The 18,336-nt window shown below is 49.5% G+C and overlaps 1 protein-coding gene across 1 annotated transcript in view; it reads right to left on the minus strand.

Moving 5' to 3' along the window:
* Positions 1–18,336, minus strand: part of CACNA1D (calcium voltage-gated channel subunit alpha1 D) — a 326,915-nt gene that overhangs the window by 82,656 nt on the left and 225,923 nt on the right. The window contains exons 8-13 of the mRNA XM_055557680.1: positions 10,663–10,750; positions 9,331–9,357; positions 5,420–5,580; positions 4,259–4,484; positions 3,860–4,067; positions 317–437 (exon numbers count right to left, since the gene is read on the minus strand). Of these exons, the coding sequence (XP_055413655.1) occupies positions 317–437; positions 3,860–4,067; positions 4,259–4,484; positions 5,420–5,580; positions 9,331–9,357; positions 10,663–10,750 (831 nt within the window). The remainder of the gene's footprint in view (positions 1–316; positions 438–3,859; positions 4,068–4,258; positions 4,485–5,419; positions 5,581–9,330; positions 9,358–10,662; positions 10,751–18,336) is intronic.

The raw sequence follows: 18,336 nt of genomic DNA on the forward strand, positions 1-18,336 counted from the left end.
AAGGGTGGCAGCATACAGAGCACATGGCTTTGTCCTAAGCCATCCCTTGGGCTGTGATGTCACGCGGAGCGGGTGACCCCCGGTGTCGCCCACGTGCCACCTCAGGCTGCCTCCGTGGCTGCTCTCATTCCTCAAGGCCCGGAGGAGACTCTGCCGCTCCCCTGCTGTCCCAGCAACAGTGGAGGACACACGGGAGCGAGGTGAGGATGCTCACGTTCCCATCACCCTGGCCACCACTGCCCCCACCCCGGGGAACCTTGGAGAGGAGGACAGCATATGGTGACGACAAGGTGACCCCAGCCATCCAGAAGGATACAGTTACCGCAAATGAAGAGGATGATGAAGTAGATGCAGACGATCATTCCAGAAGATGATGGGCCCCCATACGCCATGATACCGTCATACATCACAGCATTCCAGTCTTCGCCTGTCAGGATCTAAGAAGCCAAAACTGGGATCAGTGGGCAGGTGGACTCACAGTTCCCACGATTCTCCCAAGCTCCTGGGGCTGCCTGGGTCTGGTGTCAGCTGCCTTGCACAATTCAGCTTGCACAGAACAAATGCATCCGTCAAACCATAGTCTTCAAAACATTACACTTAATCACACAAATACATGAGTTAATTATTCTGATGAAAATAAGATGACATTCCACATAAGACGTGTGTACTCTTTGACTGCACCCCAGCCCATTCAGCCCCTGCTGGTGTGTCTCTCCAGGACCTCTGTCTGTCTGTGCATTTAAGCATATATATACACACCCGGCGGAGAAGGCAATGGCACCCCACTCCAGTCCTCTTGCCTGGAAAATCCCATGGACGGTGGAGCCTGGTGGGCTGCAGTCCAAGGGGTCGCTAAGAGTCGGACATGACTGAGTGATTTCACTTCCCCTTTTCACTTTCATGCATTGGAGAAGGAAATGGCAACCCACTCCAGTGTTCTTGCCTGAAGAATCCCAGGGACGGCAGAGCCTGGTGGGCTGCCGTCAATGGGGTCGCACAGAGTCAGACACGACTGAAGCGACTTAGCAGCAGCAGCAGCAGCATACACACCCGGAGAAAACAGGCAGTTGGTATCTTATTTATGTATTAGAAAAAGAGGGTATCATACTATTTGAATTTTCTACAATTTGCTTTTTATTCTCCCTCTCGATGTATTCTGGAGACCCTCTGTGTCACAGGGTCACTTCATTCTTTTTAACGGCTGCCTAGCATTCCTCATGCTTTATCAACTGTGGAAATGGAAAATCATATCTATGATGTGAATCACTACCAAACAGAAATTTGCCAAATGATTGGAAAAGGTAAAGCAATTTATAGAGAAGGAACTATAAATGGCTCCTAGTCACATGAAAAGATATTCAACCTCATTCCTGACAAGAGTAGTATCAATTAAAACTACAATGAGAGAACACTTTCATCTACCAGACAGGCGGTGATCAGAATGTTTGTGTACTCACTGTGCTAAAAGAGAGTGAGGTGACAGACAGAATCCACCCCCATCACTGGAGGATCAACTACCACAGCCTTAAAGAGAAGACTTAAGCAAGAGTGTCAAAGTTGAAAATGGACACACCCCCTTTAAGCCAGCAATTCCATTTGAGGGGATTTATGCTACAGATCTAATATCACACACGAGCCCCATGATGTGCATTCAAGGCTACCTACTCAGCCAAGACACAGTTTAATATTCATTCAGCAGCAGGGGACCAGTTCCATGAATTATGGCACACCCACACCACAAAATGGACAGACACAGGGGGCTCAACCCAGTGCTCTGTACAACCTCGAGGGGGAGGGGGAGGAGGGAGGTTCAGGAGGGAGCGGACATATGTCTACCTGTGGCTGACTCATGCTCATGTATGGCACAACCCATATAGTAATATTGTAAAGCAATTATCCTCCAATAAAAAATAAATGCAGGCAGCATTGAAAAGGAAGAGGCACCTTTTTATGGACCAATAAGACAGGTTCTTAAGGACACTTAAGGTGCTAAAGAAGAAAGATTTAAAAAAGCACGTAGAATGAGCTACCATCTGTGTAAATTCATCTGATCGTAGGTAGACAGGTAAATTTATTTACATCTGAGCAAACACACTGGGAGAATACAGAAAAATCTGCTTAATGGTGGTTGCCTCCCACAAGGGAAAATTGGTGGCTGGGTTGGAGATAGACTTGCTACTTTACATGCTTTTCTAACATTTAAATTCTGTGCCATACACATGTACTACAAAAACCACCAGCACCATGCAGGTTTCTCTGGAAGCATCAAAAAAACAAAACAAAACAAAATGAATAACTCATCAGTGGCCAAAAATTAAGTTTAATTCAAAAAGCTGAGTTAGGGGACTTCCCTGGTGGTCCTGTGGTTAATAATCCTCCTGCCAATGCAGGGGACACAGGTTCCATCCCTGGCCTGGGAAGATTCCTCATGCAATGCAGCAACTAAGCCCATGCACCACAGCTGCTGAGCCCATGTGCTGCAACTGTGGAAGCCCGAAAGCCTAGAGCCTGTGTTCTGCAAAGAGAGAGGACCCTGCAGTGAGAAGCCCAAGCACTGCGATGAAGATGAGCCCCTGCTTGCCCCAACTAGAGAAAATCCAAGCACAGCAACGAAGACCCAGCACAGCCAAAAATAAACAATTCTGAGTTATATTATACTGTATTGCTATAGGCCAGGCCTGTAGCAGTGACAGCAATTCCATTCAATTCAAAATGTCCAAGTAGGAAAGAACCTTAGAGATCATTCCTTCTAGGCTCCATCTTTCAGAAAACAGTCACTTTACAAAGTCACAGTGCTGAGCAATGGAAGAGCCACCGTGGGAGGTCAGGCCTCCGGCCAGGCCACCCCGCCCTGCCTGCAGGACTTGCTGGCATTACATGTGAAAAGCAACAAGGGCAGATGGGTTTTTAAAATTTACCTGCCAGGCTGTGTCCAAGGAAGGCCACAACACACAAGGAGGGGGCTTGGAACACCTCAGGTGAGAGCCAGGTGGGGTGGAAAGGCTGGGCCTCTGAGGGCAGGGCCACCTGTGCAGCCCTAACCCCGTGGCTCCCTTCTCGGCCTGATGCCCGCCAGGGCCGCACCAGCACAGACACCCTCAGAGCCTGTGTGTCCCCATTCCACCACACGACGGGGACAGCAAAGGGACAGCAGCTGTCGCGACTGTTTAGTCACCCTGATTCCTGACTATACACCACAGCATCAGGGCTTTAGAAGTCACACTATGCATAAATCCATTATAACCAGGATTATAAAACTGGCCTGCCATCAAGAATGAGCAAAGTACAAGAAGAGGATTTCAGACCCTATGAAACCCCAGAAACCTCATACAGTCAAACACAAACGTGAGGTTTATTATTTCATAAGACATCCAGTGGAGAAGGCACTGGCACCCCACTCCAGTACTCTTGCCTGGAAAATCCCATGGACGGAGGAGCATGGTGGGCTGCAGTCCATGGGGTCACTAAGAGTTGGACACGACTGAGCGACTTCACTTTCACTTTTCACTTTCATGCATTGGAAAAGGAAATGGCAACCCACTCCACTGTTCTTGCCTGGAGAATGCCAGGGACGGGGGAGCCTGGTGGGCTGCCGTCTACAGGGTCACACAGAGTCGGACACAACTGAAGCGACTTAGCAAGACATCCAGTGATCTCACAAAAACATGAGATCACAGCACATCCCTCTGGACTTTGATGCAAAATAAATGACTTATATGGCACAAAATTAATCAGAGTGTTATTAGAACAGAGGTTGCTGATACAGTGACGATGGAATCATTTTGCCTTGTTGAGTTGTGGACAGACGAGAAGGTGTCTTCTAAGGCGCCACCCAGGGATAGGAGGGTGGGGCACTCACCTGGAACACTGTGAGAAGGGCTTGCGGGAAATTATCGAAGGTGCTCCGCTTGGTTTGCGTTTCGTCAAAATTAAACTTGCCACCAAACAGCTGCATCCCCAGCAAGGAGAAGATGATGATGAAGAGAAAAAGCAGAAGCAGCAGCGAAGCGATGGACTTCATGGAGTTTAACAAGGATGCCACCAAGTTGCTCAGGGAGGTCCAGTGCCTGCAAGTCAAGACGAGGGGGTAAGCCTAGGGCCACCAAGTTGCTCAGGGAGGTCCAGTGCCTGCAAGTCAAGACGAGGGGGTAAGCCTAGGGCGCCGCGTGGGGTGGAGCAGATGGTCCCCCCAAGTGGGGTCGGGGCTGACCACCACCCACGGTTGGGAAACCCCTGCAGGGAGCACACACGTCCTCACCTGGTCACTTTGAAAATTCTCAAGAGCCGCACACAGCGGAACACAGAGATGCCCAGGGGAGACATGATTTCCAGTTCCACCAGGATCGTCTCGGTAATTCCGCCGCACACCACGAAGCAATCAAACCGATTGAAAAGAGAGACAAAGTACGCCTGGAGACCCAAGCTGTACATTTTGACCAGCATCTCACAGGTGAACAGAGCCAAGAGGACTTTGTTAGCAATATCTGGAAACACAAGGAGCACGTGTCCATGGGATCTCAGCATGGGAGCATCTCTGACCCCTGGTCCGCCACCTCCCCTCCCACCAGCCGCTGCCAGAAGGGCCCCAAGCTCTCAGCCCATGGTTTTGCTCTTGCCCTCTCTACAGAAATGTGGCAGGAACATCCATGGTCCGCTTGTCTTCCAGGCTCCAGTCTTGCTTCTGCTACCACCCAAACGTGTGCCCCCTAGAGAAGTTCCTTGGTTTCTCTGGGGTTCACTTTCACTGACTGTACAATGGGGAGGGGCAGCTTACCACATAATCTCTGTGGCTTTCAAGGCCTGAAAGCCTACAAGTCTGCATTTAGACCATCGTATTATTTTTATTTGTTTCAGTCACACAAGAAATCTGTCTGGTCTTGCTTACTGCCCCCAGATCTAAGCAGCAGTTGCCTGTCAAGGTCACTTCAAAAAATGCTACCCAGCAGGCTGGAGAGTTGAGTAGAAACAGATATAACTTGACATCAGGTAGGTCTTCACAATGGCTCAAAACTGTCCAACTCAGAATGGGGTGAGCTCCCACACCACCCTGCTGGGGCAGTCGAGGTGGGCAAACAGCCACCACTTGCCGAGGAAACTACAGCGGAAAATAAAGCTTCCAGCGGGCACAGGGAGGAGGGATATGAGGTCCCTTCCAGCTGCCAGATTCCTTGATCCCACACAGGGTTCAGACAATGAGCTGCTCTGGAGTCATTAACTCCAAGGCGCATCACACACCACACGACCCGGACCCACACTCTGGCCAGGTGCGCCTGTGCTTGGCTCTGCCACCCTCCAAGTTCCACTGCTCACTGGAAATGGTCCTGGACAACCACACGTCCATCTGAAAAGACTAGACTGCAGCTGGGCAGCCTCGGGGATCCCCTGTTTGGAGCAAAAAGGGAATGGCTTCTGCTTATACCTTGAATCTGTGTCAACCAGTCAGGCTGGTTGTAGTGCTCGGAGGAAATGGTTAAGGTGTTGAGAAACACCAGGACAATGACCAGCCAGTAAAACGTGACAGACTTCACGGCAGCCCTACACCTTCTGCGACTGAAGCGGTTCCAGCGGCGCCAGCGGCGGCTGTAAGAGAAGCAAACGTTACCCCCTGGATGACAGACAGACGCAGCACCTGATCGATATCGCTAAGGAATGACTGCACTCTGGAGGTCCCCACCAGGGTCGGGGTGCAGGGAGGAAAGAGGAGAACAAATGACACAGAAATGACCAGACCTCATAAGACAAATAACGGTGGTTTTTAAAGATGACTTTTTAAAAGCACAGTATTGACTTGATCATGCTTATCTGTTTCCTTCCTATGGCTGCAGATAACCCCGTAATTTGTCATATGCAGTCCTCAAGGCGGTCAGGAAATCTAGATGTTCAGAGTCACCAGCTTGTACACATCCACAGTTCACATGCCCACCTCGAGGCTCTCGGGTCTGATTGAGCTGTCAGTGCAGAGAGACGCCAGCTTATCATCCACATCTCTTGCAGCACCTCAATCATCATGTGGAATTTATCAGGTAGCCAAGGGCTCCAAAACCTGAGTTTTCCTTTTAGGGAAGCCTTCAGTCCTTTCGTAAATCTGGGAGGTAGCTCTGGAGCCAGAGAGAATCATCAATGCTGAGTAGGACATGAGTCGTACTCCTGAGTCATCAGGTGCCCTTTCTAACTAGCAATGCTCAAAATATACCTTTAGGAGGAGAGCTAATATTGAATCATGTTTCCATACAAATAAAATGAACTGAGCCAAACAGACAAGCAGCATGTTCTCTACCGACTCCCAGTTGCAGTATGTAATTAGAGTATTCTCTGCCTCAGCCCGTCTCCCTACAGGAAACATTCCCTGCCACAGGACAGTTTGGTGAAGAGGGTCTCAGAGAAGGGCTGGCCGAGTGGCAGTGTCAGCCCAGTCCGGGCTGTGCTCACAGACTGGGGTGGTGGGCACTTCCTCTAGCACTTGAGTCAGGAGACTTTCCAGGCTGTGTCAAGGCTGCAGCCCTGGCTGACTCAGCTGCACTGCTCTGCTAAGAACACTGTAACCCAGGGACCAATGAAAGACTTGTGCCAGCTCTTTGGCAAGACCTGGAACAAGTGAGGTGCATTGTATTCCTGCTCTTGCTATGTGGGTTTCCTATGGTAACAGCAGCTGGAAACATGATAACAAGAGTAGAAAAATTCCACTGAGGACACTCAAAACTGTTCCCACAAGACTGGGTTTCTCCCATGATGCATAATGCAATACACACAAGCAAGGTGGCCTGAACGACATCCAGCTCAAGGGCATGCAGCCTTGTCCCTGCAGCCCTATTCATGCTGCAGGGACAAGTGACAGATGTCTCCCAAGTCCAGAGGAGGCGCGGTCTGTGACCCCATCCTGTAACAGTATGAAGGCTGTGGCAGGCAATTACCCACACCAAGTGCTACGCCCAGGGTACTGGGTACAGGAGGAAGGAGAAGGGAGCTACAAGAGAGCTGAAGGGTCAGGGAAGGCTCCTCAGAAAGCTGAGGTTTGGGCTGGCTCTCTCTCTCGACAGCTGAATAAGGATTAGCCACGGGTGGACAGGGAGAGGGCAGGGCACTCCACTTAGCTCCCGCCAAAGAGACTGGGTAGGAAGAACTGGAGTGTGTGGTCCATTTGACAGCTGGAGAGCAGTCCAGAATAACAAAGTGCGAAGTCTGGGAGGAGTGTCTAAATACCCCAGAGGTCAGAGGGTGATCTGGGGGCCAAATTATGAAGAAATTTAAATGTCCTCTGGCAACAGGAAATTCATGAAAGTGCTTTTCATTATGAAAACGCTGTTAATTTTTTTTTTTTTTTTGGCCTCGCCACACATGCTGTGGGGTCTTAGTTCCCCAACCAGCGATCGAATCTATACCTCCCTCATTGGGAGTACACAGTCCGAGCTACTAGACTACCAGGAAAAGTCCCCTTAATTTTTTTAAAGACAGGTTTATTAAGATATAAATTACATATGGCAAAATTGACTTTTCTTCTAAAGTTTGTAATCACAACCACAATCAAGATGTAGAATATTTCTAGCACTCAAAAAAAAATCCTTAATGGCACTTTCTAGTTAATCCACTGCTCACCCCAGCCCCTGAAAGCTACTGATTTGTTCTCTTTCTCTATTATTTTGCTTCATTCACAATCCTATCAACAGAATCATACAATATATAGCTTTTTGAGACTGGCCTCCCTCATTTAGAAAAAGTTCAATTGTGATCCATTTGTCTCACTGATCTCTCAGTAGTTTTCTCCCTTCTTGTTGCTGAGTTTCAGTCCATCATATGGATGAACTATAATTTGTCTACCTTACCATCTGATGGGCATCTGAGTTATTTACAGCTTTTGGCAATTATAAACATATAAATGTTGTATTTATCAATTATACATATATAATGTTTATGAATAAAGATTCATGCAAAATTTTTTGTGTAGGCATCTATCTTCATTTTTCCTATATAAATACCTTAGAGGTGAATTGCTGGGTCATATGGTAAATATGCTGGACTCTGTAAGACACTGACAACTTGCTTTTAAAATGGCTGTGTCACCTGACCTGTAGCAGTATGTAAGAATTTCCATTGATTTGCATCCTTGTCAAAATGCCAGCTTTCAAAATTTGATTCATTCTATAGGCACATCATGGTATCTCAGCTGTGATTTTAATTTGCATTTCCTAATGACCAGTGGTCATTTCATGTGCTTATTTGCCATCTACATGGACTATAGTCTGCCAGGCTCCTCTGTCCATGGAATTCTCCAGGTAAGAATCCAGGAGTGGATTGCCATTCCCTTCTCCAGGGAATCTTCCCAACCTGGGGATCGAACTCAGGTTGCCTGAATTGCAGGCAGACTCTTTACCATCTGAGCCACCAAAAAGCCCCCTCTATGACTACATGCCTACTAAAAATCTACTGTCCATTTTTATTGGGTTGTTTTATTATTACTGATACTATGCTTACGTATACTGGATGCTAGTCCTTTCTCAATTCTGTTTTGCAATAATTTTTTCCTCCAGTCTGCAAATGATCTTTTTCTTTCAAGAAGTAGTAGTTTTAATTTTGATGAAGTCCAATTCATCAGTTTTTCCTGTTATGACCAGTGCTTTGGGCGTTGTACCCAAGAAACTTTTGCCTAACCCAAGGTCACTAAAATTTTCAATGTTTTCTTCTAGGATTTTTACAGTTTTACAAAAAGAATTCCATGGACAGAGGAGCTTGGTGGGCTATAGTCAGTGGGATGGCAGAAAGATGGACCGACTGAGCAACGAACACTTCACCTTCAGTTCTATTCCACTTTAAGTGAATTTTTGTACACAGTGGTAAAACACTGTTTCTAACTGAAAAATAATACTTATATGGGAAAGTAACAAATCACTGGTATACAGTTCAATGAGTTTTTACCAGCTGATTATGTAACCTGCACTCAGAGCAAGTAAAACCATTACGAGGAACTCAGAAGACCTCTTGAACTTCCTTCAATGGAAAAAGTTTACAGCAGAAAAGTGACAGGAAGTATCTCTCTTAGAGAAATGACTCTGGGAGGGTACACAAAAAGGGTTGCTTAGTAAGCAAAACATTATTCATGGTTGCATCTTACTGATCTGTTTTTTTTTTTGGGGGGGGGGAGTGGTTCTTTGGCACCTACTACAGTTCTACAAGGCAGGTACTTACTGTTTACTGGGCAGGTTGATCTTCTACATGAATGTCAGAGCCCACAGTATAAAAAAAATCAGGTCTAGAGCAATTCTACATAAAGTTCAGAAGGTAGAACATAAAAAGCCCACACAAGTTTAAGAAAAATTAGGGAAAGAAGATACTGACCTGAGCTTGGACTTTGAGATGGCTTGACTGAAACAAAGACAGAAAGAATATGATTCCTGTTAGGAAGGCTCCAGGATATGTTCCCCTCCACCTTTCAGCAGAGATACCATAAAAGCCATGCATGGAAGCCTGGTTCCAGCACCCCCGGCTCCTGAAGTGAGCCAGCTGGGGTGAGCATGGAGCAGGGGGCCAGGCAAGAGAAGACTCTCAGCTGCCTGAGCAGCCCTGGCACAGGTGGAGATGACAAGGGTTCTTCTCCCCCCTACCCCCAAACTGCTCACACTGCAGCCAGCGGGGCTGCTCCTGCCCACAGCTCAGCCACGCATCTCCACAACAGCACGTGCTGCTGCTACAGTGAGAAGAGCCCTGGGCTTGGAGCTCCAGCTCTGCTTTTCACTCTACGAGAGCTCAGGCAAGCAGCACAGCTTTTTGAGCCTCAGTGTGCTCATCTGTAGAATGGCAAGACAAACCCATTCCCTACCTACTTCATGCTACTATAGGAGGGCCCAGCAAGGAGGAGGAGGAAATTTTACTTCATAAACTGTTGAGTTTCCTGCTCCTAACATCATTTTTATGCATCTCCGCCAAGGAGATCAGATTCTCTTGAAAATGACACCTGTACTCGACAGGCATAAGACCTAAAGGACACCAGCAGAAAGCAAACAAAAGAGAATCGCATGGGGCTCCCCCAGAGCAGGCGGTGCTTGGAGCGCTGCACGCAGCTGGGGTGCCTGCTCCTGCAGCCCAGCGCATCCAGAAAAAAAGCCAATGTGTGCTCATGTGGAGGCATCCTCCAAGGTTAGGAGGGGGTGCAGGGCTCCAAACAAAGTGTATGAGCCAAGAAGGGCAGGGTCTCGTTATCCAGCCACTATGCATGAGGTTGGGAGAGCCCGTAAGTGAAGGAAACTTAAATAGGGAGCACATTCTGTGAGCAATTCTGCCATACAAGCCCTTCAAAGCACTGACGCCAGCACCAGGCTCAGAGAAGCCTTTACCCCCAGCGCCGACACCCAGAGGGCCCGGCCTTGGCGGCGCCTCTTCTTCTCCACCAGCACCTAGTGGACACAGGGGAATTGCCAGGTTACCTGGCTCAGCCCAGGCAGGTTCCATCTCAGCAGGACGGACTGCTTTGGAGGACAAGGCAGGTGATATGCGGGGGGTCTGGGGGGCCAGGGCTAGGATGGGGACCAAGGGGCCCAGGGTGAGCCCGCCCACCACTCTTGCATCTGAGGCCATGGCTCCAGGCTCCACCGAAACCTGGGCAACTCACTCATATCTGCTTCTCTAAGAAGCCAGGAGGAGCCCAGAGGACAGCGCCTCAGCCCCACTCACCAGAGACTCCCGCAGCAGCCTCGGTTCTCGCCTTCCCCGCTCACGTTCTCTGTGTTCACAGACTCCGTCTCACTGGTGGGCATGCTGGCTGCGGGGAGAAGAAACGCTTCAGGTGGTGCCGTGGCTCCAGGAGTTGGTGACGGCCAGGGAAGCCTGGCGTGCTGCCATCCATGGGTCACAAAGAGTCAGACACAACTGAGTGACCGACCTGAACTGACTGACTGGATGCCCTATGCACCCAAGGATGGGACAAACGCAATCTCTGCCTCCAGGATGAGCCTCTGGGAAGCTGGCAGGAGGGTGAAGAACATGATGAAGGGTCCCCAGGGACCTGACTGGCAAAACGAAGTGCTGAGAAGCCAGGTGTCTCACAGAGGAGCCTTCACTTCCATGATCTGCCGAGGAAACCCAGAAAGTATCCCAACAGGAAGAGAAACCCACTATCCAACTTCCCAAGGAAAGAAGCCTGGGGACCAAAGCGAGCCCTGTCCCCATCAGTGCCAGCGTACTCCTCTGATTTCCAATTTTGTCCTGAGAGGCCGTCACAGCGTCTCAGTTACAGCTACATCTTTCCTCGTCCCCGCAAGAAGTACTCTAGAACATCTGTGAACAAACCTAAGATTTCATAAACAAATTCTTACTTTAAATATACTGAAGGAGAGGAGATATTATCAAGGGAGGAGCATATGAAGGTACCAAGCAAAGAATCTCTTTAAAAACGCAAGTATTCAACTCATTTTCCGTTAATCCTACCTGATGTTCTTCTGCCCAGCTTGTGAAGCCAAGATGCTGAAGGACGTCAGTTAGATTAATAAAAAAGACTGTTGACCAAAGATGCCTGCACTAGAGCTCAGAATATGGTCCTATGGGGAAAGAAGGTTTTCTCCCAACCAGCGACCAGAGGGCAAAGCTGTCTGTGGTCCTAGCGCACCGGTGTCTCCGGGCACTTCTTCCTTCCCCACAGCACGGCATCAAGCAGAAGCAGAGGAAAAGTTGAAACGTACCCACTCAGGTCAGGAGGCCCAGGGACCCATTCAAGAGTCACCATCTGGCACATGGGTGTTTTCTTCTCCTCCGCTTGATTCAACCCTAGAAACGTCTCCAACATGTGCTGGGGAGCAGGCGGCAGAGGAGGTACAGGACACAATGAGGGACCCGGCTCTGCGCCTGTCCTGGACGACCCAGGGGAGAGGCAGCACCCAGTGCACTTCGGTCCACCAAGACCAGAGCTGCCTCAGGGGTTTGGGCAAGTGCTGTAAGGAATGACTAACTCTGCTCTGGGGTTAGGAGCCGTCATCAAAAGCCAAATAATGGGAGAATCACCCCCACATGTGCATGTCTTTGCCCTGATGCATAATTGCAAACTGCAGCGACCTGGTTTTAGAGACCTGATGGCGTCAACAGGAAGGCCTTTCCCCTGCAAGCCCTAACCATATGGCTCCTCCTCTGAAGGATGCCTGAGTTTCAGCTGTAAAACCTGACAGAGGTGCCTGGAGCGCCATGGGGAGTAGTCTGAGCCCAGCCCAGACTGGCCTCAGGGCAGCGCAAAGGAGCAGGACCAGAGAGCTCTGACGGTGCGGCTGCACAGCTGTGGACCCTGCTCGGGGGACAGACGGGGTGTGAATGACAAGGATGGACATGGACCTGACTCGATGGGCCCAGAGAACTAAGAAACATCTTTTCTGAGGCACCAAAGAAGACCCCTTCCCATCTGTGAGCACCCAGAGGACTGAACCTGCCAGGGTGAGGGGGTTAAATAGCCATCTCCAGGCACATTGAGGCAAAGGCTTCAAATGGGAAGGCAAAATGAGCAGAATTACAGACGATACAATACAACCAGTACTCTCACAGAATAACCCTTTTCTTCCTTAGTCAAGTCAAAAGAAACCAACTACAAATTTGATTCACTTTTTCACAACTCCATGCAAAAACACAGAACCAAACAAACCGTAAAGAAAAACATCAAAATCCAATCACAGAAAAACCTTAAAGAAAAAGCTCCATCAAGAGACAGAAACACACATACACAGGAGGCTGCTCATGCAATTTGCTTCTCCACGACTATTCCATGCCTGACTTCAGCAGAAAGACTAAAAAGTCATAAGAGTCAGCCAAGTTCACTGTTACAGGTTACTCCCACAGGGTCACCCTCTTCTTCAGGAGCAGGACAAGGAAAATCATGATGGGAGACCCTTACAGATATGGCCAGGAGTCATCTCTACAGAACGTTTTTCTTGGTGGTTACTGCCACCATGGACAGAAGCTGAAAGCAGCAGGGTGGGGGGGCCACTGGGTGGACCAGGGTTCTCAGGCCTCAGCGGGGTCCTGGCTCTGCCCTGGGCAGTCCCACCTCTCTCCAGGCTTCTCCAGGTCCCGTCTGTAAAGTGGGAACACTATCCCTAGGCTCTGGAGGGTCACTTTCCTCTATAGCAGTGTAATACTTCATGGTTCTAATATTAATCATGTTGTAAATTCAGCCACTATGTCCAAGAAGAGCAAACTTCTTTTCATGGGCAAAACTCTGTGGCTTTTTACTCTCTGGGGCCATGTCCCATGATGATATCAATAGAATTACTGCGTGTAAGCTCTGGGAGTTGGTGATGGAGAGGAAAGCTTGGTGTGCTGCAGTCCATGGGGGTTGCAAAGAGTCAGACACGACTGAAGGACTGAACTGAACTGACTGAAATTCAGTTACTATTTCCAAGAAGAGCAAACTTCTTTTCATGGGTAAAACTCTGTGGCTTTTTACTCTCTGGGGCTATGTCCCATGATGATATCAATAGAGTTGCTGCGTTTCACTCTTAAAGCTTGTTTTTCAAAAGATCTGATCCAAACAGATAACTCACAGCCTGCCCATGGGAAAGGTGGGGGGACACTACTTTGCATTTCTGGTTCCATGTCAACTAGGGAATGAAATGTACAAGCGCTCCCTAGACTGAGGTTGGGGCTGCAGAGACAAGAAGTCAAACCGAACTCCCCAAGCAGAAACTGAGGCTAACTGTGGGGCATGGTGTCAGGACTGCACTGACGGAGAGAATCCTCCTGCTTGCCAAGCGGGCTCCACCCTTCAAGTAGGATGGGGCAGTGGTTGAGAGCAGGCCTCTCAGGTTGGCCAGGTCTAACCTTACCCCCACATTTGTGACCGAACTTCTCCAAGGCTTCATTTTCTCATCTGTTAAAATGGGACATACTTTAACTTCACTGGGCTGTGGACAGAACTATAAGGGAGGGGGTGATCCACAGTGTCAGGCCATCAGTGAGGCTCCTACATGACGAATCCATCAGCTCAGAAAAGCTTTCCTGGAGCTCCCTGGAAGCAAGGGGACTCTCTCTGGATGGTCCAAGTGCAGGGTCACTTCACCCCACCCACTTCTACAGCCACACAAAGGATTCTCGTGTGAACAGCCTTCCACACTTCTGACCCAGCCTTGGCCTGCACTCCCAGTTTGTATCACATTCTCTGCCTTAAGCAGAATTATTTTACCTTAGCCTGTTGTATTGAGAGCAACTTTTCTGTCACCTCTATTTGACAACTGCAGAGCCACAGAACACTAATAAATAAATCTACTCTGGAATCATGCCCCCAGGGGCTCAAGAGGAAGAGAGGAAGGGGTGGGTGGAGGAAGAGAGCAGTGACTCCACCAGAACGTGGTGACCTCATTTGGTCCCAGAAATAGATGTGGATCCAGTCCCTCCACCCGAGCCTCAGAGCCACACTCTGGCCGGGGCCCCGGCAACCTTCCCATCCCACCTCTCCCTCCCTGCCATAGGAGTGTTCCCTTTTTCAGAAGCATACGAGACACCAGGCCCAGTGGGCACAACCAAGGAGCTTGTTTGTACATTAAAACATTTCACCCTTCACTTGCACCAGACATTTTTTTTTTAACATTCCTAAATTGATATGCACTTCACTTCACTTAGCCCTAATAGGATCTCATCTATGTTTTAAAAAAAATCAAGACAGGAGAATCAGAGGCTGTTAGAACTGGAAGGGGCTTCTGAGAGGACATGAACGAATGCTGTGATTTCACAGATGAGAGAACGGACCCACGTGCCTTGGGACACACAGCTCAGATGTGAGAGGAGAGCGCTCTCCTGAGCCACCCTCACCGTGCAACAACCCTGTGGCTTTGGTACATCCTTAAATACACTGGTGTATGATTCAGTATCGGTACATGTTGGTATGTGCACTGGTATACACTTAAAACTCCACAAATCAAAATGCTCCAAAAACCAAGTAAGCCTGTTACCTGCCAGCCATGCTGTGCTGTCCTAATGGCCCTCATTAACCCCTGGAAACCTGGTGTAGAGCCAGACCACTTCCAGGAGATCAGCCCAGCAAACAGGGAGGGCGGGTTATACAAAAATACAGGTGTGCCAGGGACTACTGGGACTTCATAAAAGCCCAAACAGAAAGACTCATAAAAGCCCAAGGAAGTAAACCCATGGACGACTTTATCAGAACACGTGGCATTCTCTCTAACCAGTTGCCTCAGCATCAGGACTGCCCCATTCGGGGTGATCGCTCTGTCCCTGTGAGCATTCAGCATTCACTGCTGACAAGTGATTAGGTCTAATTAGGGCTGCAGCAGAGAGACCCCTTCAGACAGAATCTGGACCCTCCTGTAGAAGGAAACAGGGCCATCTGCATGCAGAGAGGCTATCAGTCCTTTTTCCCTACACATTTCAGGAAATTTTAGAGCTTTGTTGAAGAAGTTTTCATTTTTTAAATATAAATTTGAAAGCAATTTTCAATGACTCCAGCTGAAACCAGGCATTGGGACAAGCCTGTGGCCTATGCAGTAATGCTGACTGGCCCTGCATCTGCCAGGCACTGGGATCTCTAGGGAGAGCCCCAGGGCAGACCCTTGGGCTTCCAAGCGTGTGTTCGCTGAAAAGGGGCCTCCAGTGGTAGGTCGGCGAGGGGATGGTGCCAGTCAGCAGCCCAGGACACCCTGGACTGTAAGTGAGAGTTGCCAGGGCCTCCCGGGCAGCCTGGCTCAGCCCCTGCTCTCCGTGGATAGCAGGTCACACTATTTCTCTTTAGGATCTAATTGTAGGGCCCAGATGTCATCATGGGTGATGCCACATGAAATAAACCAGGAAACGTGCTGTTTTTCAGGCCAGCTCAACAGTATCTTCACCACCATGTAAACATTCCTCTATCTACCATCTCTCTGAAGAACAACGCACTTCTCAACCTGGCCTGTGGATTCAGAGGGAAATCAATACACAAGTGCACACGTGCACCCGGGCATGGATGTGCGTGCCCAGGAGTCAGAGTGAGTCTGTGTGCGGATCCAGACAGGCAGCCCCCAAACTCTGGCCCCTCCCCCCACTCATAGGCCCCTCCCCCCACTCATCCCAGACCAGCTTCCTGCCTCCAGGACAGAGGTCAGAGAGGCTTGGTCTCTGTCATTGCCAGGACAAGCCCCCTTTCTTCCCAGGGCTTAGTTACTGCACCTGCAAATGAGCTATTGGTCAGTTTCATCTCTAAGACCCATTTACCTCTGACCTGACAGGACTGCTGTGAAGAGGAAACACCCACAGGTTGTCTGGTTTTACTCTCAGCACCAAGGGGGTTTTCCTCGCATGTCCCGCCTCCAGCTCGGCAAACAGAGCAGGAGGTGAGCAGTACCGTGAAGTCACAGCCCACCCCTCAGGAGGGTGGCCAGGAGGCCAGTAGTAGGCCTGTAATGACTGGTTCCAAGTCACCTCCAGGCAGAGCACCCTGGGGAGTACAGCAGCTCCAGGAGGGGGCAGCCCCCGGGACACCCTGGCGACCCTTGCCAAGTGAGCCTGGAGCTCGGCAGGCCCCTCCTGGAGCAGGTCACACTGACAGCCTCGCTCACAGATGTCCGGGGCCTCTAGGAACCTAGTTCCCCTGTTCTCCACGGGACGCACTTTCTTGCACACTCAGGGGTCTCTTCGAGGGTTTCCCTCTGTGCCCCAGCAGCCTAAAGCATCTCACTCTTTCCTTTCAAAGGCAGGGGCGGGGGCGGTCAGGTTAGATAACTGAGCAGTGGCAGGATCATAACTGCCTTCCTTGGGGACAGGGGCTCCGCAGCCAAGATCTTGTGTTTTTATCTCATTTTCATGACAAGCACGAGCAGCGCCATGACATCCCCTGGAGGAATCTGCCTGTGCTTGCTAGGGGTGACACGCTCAGCCGTCACAGGCTAACAGACTCTCGTTGCTGTAAAGAAGCCAGGCTCGTGCTGGAGAATGTGGGTCAAGGCCAGACCAAGGTTTCTCTGTCTAAAGCAAGAATCATGCCCTGCCAGCAACTATTTCTGTATGACCAGCAACAGTGGGAGCACAGCATCCCCACGAGGGCTCCCACCCCAGAAGCATCACCAGTAATGCCAGGGGCCTTCTTTTGGGTCTCTAAGTATTTCATTAAATTAAAAAAAACTCCACCCCCAACAAAATACGCAAGTTTTCTGAAAAGTTACACTGCTTCCTAATCCTGCAGATCTCAAGGCTAATCTGAAATTCTCAAGAATCCTTGAAAAGTCTCAAGGCCCAAGCACCAGCCGAGGAGGAGGGGCACCTACAAGCTCAAGGAGGGGGTCTCTCCTCCCCTGGGATAGGAACCACTCATCTGCTCATGTAACTTCTCAGACTTGGAAGCCTAAGTCAGTCTTTGCAAACTCTTTTCTCACACCATCACAGTATTTCCTGCTTAGCAGAAGCCCATTTTTCCTGCAGAGGCCTTAGGAGTTCCCCACGCCCAGCCTCCTCTTCATGAACCTATTCCCAGCATCGCAGTGGCACGAGTCAGCTGTCTCCGCCCCAGATTCAGGCCCACTCTCAGACAAGTTCCTTCTCTCGGAGCCACCACGTCTTCTCAGAGTGACCAAGGGCTCATGTCTGTACCCCCTCTCCCTTTCCACTTTGGGACCTTCTGAGGAGAGTAGGACTCGAATACATCCTTCATTCAGGCCACCCAAGACTTCCTCAAGTCCAATTCCCATCACCTCTGTGCTCGGCATTCCCATGAGCGAGCAAACAGGGCACCGTGAACTCTCTGCTCTCCTGGCAGCTGGCATTGTGCCCCCAATTCTCAATCTTCTCATGGAGGCTCCTCCAAGGTTGTGTGGCCAGGGCTGACCTTGGTGGCAGCAACCACGTGTGCACAGGAAAAGCACAGGGATGGCTCGAGCAGGCAGGACACCAGCTGTCTGCATAACTGCCCTGCATGGGGATGGTCCTGATTCCCAGGATCCCAGAAAGCCCAGGGATTCTGATGACAGGCTGTGTTAAGCATTATTTTAGAGCACAGACTGAAACTGTTTCCCACATAAGCCCTTTCCCCATTCCCATTTGTAAAGGCAAGTGCCCCCAAATCATGGCATCCTCTAGAAGTCTATTTTTAACTTCATTCTTGAAACTAGCACTCCTAGCTTTAGCCTGGTCCTGGGCAAACCAACCAGGGACTGCACGACGCAGAGGCCAACTGAAACATGTAACCTGGAAAAGAAAAATCAATCAAACAACATCACTGGAATTTCCAAACAGTTTAGATTTAAAAGCATCATTTGGAGGGAAGTGTTTAAAAAGTCTGTCTTCCAGTCTAAGAATATTCATGCAGAATTAAATAAATCTTCTGAGTTGGTTCAGCTGCTTCTTTAAAAGGTACAGTTCAAACAAAGAGGAAACTGCAATGCTGTC

Source organism: Bubalus kerabau, chromosome 20 (assembly GCF_029407905.1).
Source record: "Bubalus kerabau isolate K-KA32 ecotype Philippines breed swamp buffalo chromosome 20, PCC_UOA_SB_1v2, whole genome shotgun sequence".
NCBI lineage: Eukaryota > Metazoa > Chordata > Mammalia > Artiodactyla > Bovidae > Bubalus > Bubalus kerabau.